This window comes from Eschscholzia californica, unplaced genomic scaffold (genome assembly GCF_041429995.1).
Source record: "Eschscholzia californica isolate CP2 unplaced genomic scaffold, dmEscCali1.0.p SCAF_1, whole genome shotgun sequence".
Lineage (NCBI taxonomy): Eukaryota > Viridiplantae > Streptophyta > Magnoliopsida > Ranunculales > Papaveraceae > Eschscholzia > Eschscholzia californica.
Window position 1 is genome coordinate 49,111,683 of NW_028238198.1, and position 2,825 is coordinate 49,114,507.

At 49.0% G+C, this 2,825-nt stretch overlaps 1 protein-coding gene across 1 annotated transcript; it reads left to right on the forward strand.

The window, feature by feature from the left end:
• The first annotated feature begins 1,382 nt into the window (after nt 1-1,382).
• On the forward strand, nt 1,383-1,784 carry LOC147567338 (uncharacterized). The gene has a single exon (XM_086657403.1). It carries the CDS (start codon nt 1,383-1,385, stop codon nt 1,782-1,784), a length of 402 nt encoding a protein of 133 aa, XP_086513529.1.
• Nucleotides 1,785-2,825: the final 1,041 nt, after the last annotated feature.

Here is a 2,825-nt window from a genome sequence, read left to right on the forward strand (position 1 = left end):
AGAGAAGGGGCGAGCCACTCAGAGACTACGTGGGGAGGTTCAACCGAGAGAAGGTGTCGATTCCCTACTGCAACCAAGAGACTGCCGTTGATGCGTTCAGAAAAGGCTTACTGCCAGAAGGAGAGTTGTACAAGGAGCTTACCAAATTCAATTGCACTACCATGGAGGATGCTCTGGCTCGCGCTTGGGTAGAAATTCGGTGGGAGGAAGACGAAGCCCACCGAAACAAATATTATTCTTATGATGACAGGAACAGGGACCGTCGCTCTAGACGACCAGATCGGAGAACAGATAGCAGACCAGGGGAGCCCTACCCAACTTCCAGACGTGGCCCTCCTAGGGAGAACAGAAGGCCACTTGACCCTCCATCAGGTCGCCCAACAGAGAAGCCTCAAGGACCCGTTCGTACCAGGATTCCAGAATACAACCTAAGCATCGAACCAGTCGAACTAGTAGCGGTTATGAAGGGCATGGGCAGTACTGTAAGATGGCCAGGAAAGACAAAGACTCCTGGCGAGAAGAGAGACACAACCAAGTGGTGCGAGTTCCACGGAGATCACGGCCACAACACTACAGATTGCATAGCCCTCAGGCTAGAAGTTGCAGAGTTGCTGAAAAGAGGCCACCTTACCGACTTGTTGACAGAGAAAGGAAAGAGTACCCTGGCACAACGAGACACCCAAGTCAAGGAACCAGAGCAGCCGATTCCTACGAAGACGTGTCTAGTAATCTCAGGAGGTTCAGAAGTGAGTGGAGTTAGCCACTCTGCAGCCAAGAGGAGTGCTAGAATTGCAGCCAACCCTCTAGCCCACTCTACAGAAGCTACTCCTCATGCCTACACCAACCAGACAATAAGCTTCATAGACAATGAAGCCACAGGGCTCGTCAACCCTCATCATGACGCTCTTGTTATCTCTCTTAATATTGCAAATGTTCTAGTTAAGCGTATTTTGATAGATAATGGTTCATCCACTAATGTGCTTTTCTTGAATGCTTTGCAAGGTATGGGCTTAGATGAATCTTGCATATGTCGACGCTCTACTGTTCTGGTAGGCTTTAGTGGAGAACAGAAACACACATTGGGAGAAGTCACCCTTCCCGTCTTCGCAGGAGGAGTCAACCTTAGCACTGTGTTTGTCGTACTGGACTGCCCTTCTGCCTACAATATCATACTCGGTAGGCCATGGATCCACAGCATGAGGGCAGTACCATCTACGTTCCACCAAGTGCTCAGGTTCCCAACTCCCTGGGGTGTCCGAGAGATCAGAGGGGAGCAGAGTACCTCAAGGAATTGCTACAAAAACGCAATGAAAGCCCCGAAGTCAGCCTTATAGCAATTACAGAAGGAGAAACACAGTAGCACCGACCCAGACTGCCCAAGTATGGAAGAGCTAGATGAAGTCCAGATCCACCCAGACTTCCCAGATCATAAAGTACAGATTGGTTCTAAGCTCAATCCTACCCTACGGAGCAAGCTCGTCGAGTTCCTCACAACCCACCACGATTGCTTTGCCTGGTCTCATGCTGACATGACTGGAATCGACCCTGAGGTAATGGTACACAAATTGCAGGTAGATCCTAGCCATCCTCCAGTAAGACAGAAGCGTAGAAAATTCGCTCCAGAACGAAACAGGGTAATAAATGAGGAAGTTCAGAAGCTGATCGAAGCTGGGTCTGTCCGAGAAGTCAACTACCCCGACTGGTTGGCTAACGTAGTCGTGGTAAAGAAGAAAAATGGGAAGTGGAGAGTCTGTATCGACTTCACAGACTTAAACAAAGCTTGACCCAAGGATTCATTCCCGCTACCTCACATCGACATGCTTGTCGATGCCACTGCAGGCCACCAACTACTCAGCTTTATGGACGCGTTCTCTGGGTACAACCAGATACTGATGCACCCTGCAGACCAGGAAAAGACTGCCTTCATCACAGAAAGAGGCATCTTCTGCTACAAAGTCATGCCGTTCGGGTTGAAGAACGCAGGGGCAACCTACCAGAGACTGGTAAACAAAATGTTTGCAGGCATGCTGGGGGACACCATGGAAGTCTACATCGACGACATGCTAGTCAAGTCTCTGATGGCTGAAGAACATCTCAAACATCTCCAACAGGCTTTCGACGTACTAGAAAGGTACAATATGAAACTAAATCCTACTAAGTGTTCCTTCGGTGTTTCTTCAGGGAAGTTCTTGGGGTACATGGTGACCCACAGAGGAGTAGAAGCCAACCCAGACCAGATCCAGTCTGTGATGAACATCCCTTCTCCCACATGCATCAAAGATGTGCAGAAACTAGCTGGTCGAGTGGCAGCACTCAGCCGTTTTATCTCACGTTCCTCTGAAAAATGCCACCATTTCTTCTCTACCTTACGAAAGGCCAAAGAATTTGCATGGACTCCAGCATGCGAAGAGGCACTCCAGCAACTGAAGGAGTACCTGACCTCTCCACCCTTGCTATCCAAGCCTCAGGAGGGAGAAAAATTGTATGTCTACCTAGCAGTCTCCGAAACAGCAGTAAGTGCAGTGTTAGTACGGGAAGAACAAGGTAAGCAACTTCCCGTCTATTACGTTAGCAAGTCCCTGCTTGATGCAGAGACCCGTTATAGCCAGCTAGAAAAGCTTGCACTGGCCTTAGTAATGGCTGCCAGGAAGCTAAGACCATATTTTCAGTGCCACCCGATAGTCGTAGTTACTACATTCCCGTTAAAGAATGTGCTTCACAAACCAGAACTATCTGGTAGACTGACCAAGTGGGCTGTCGAATTAAGCGAGCATGATATTTCCTACCAACCTCGTACTGCGATTAAGTCCCAAGTATTGGCTGAC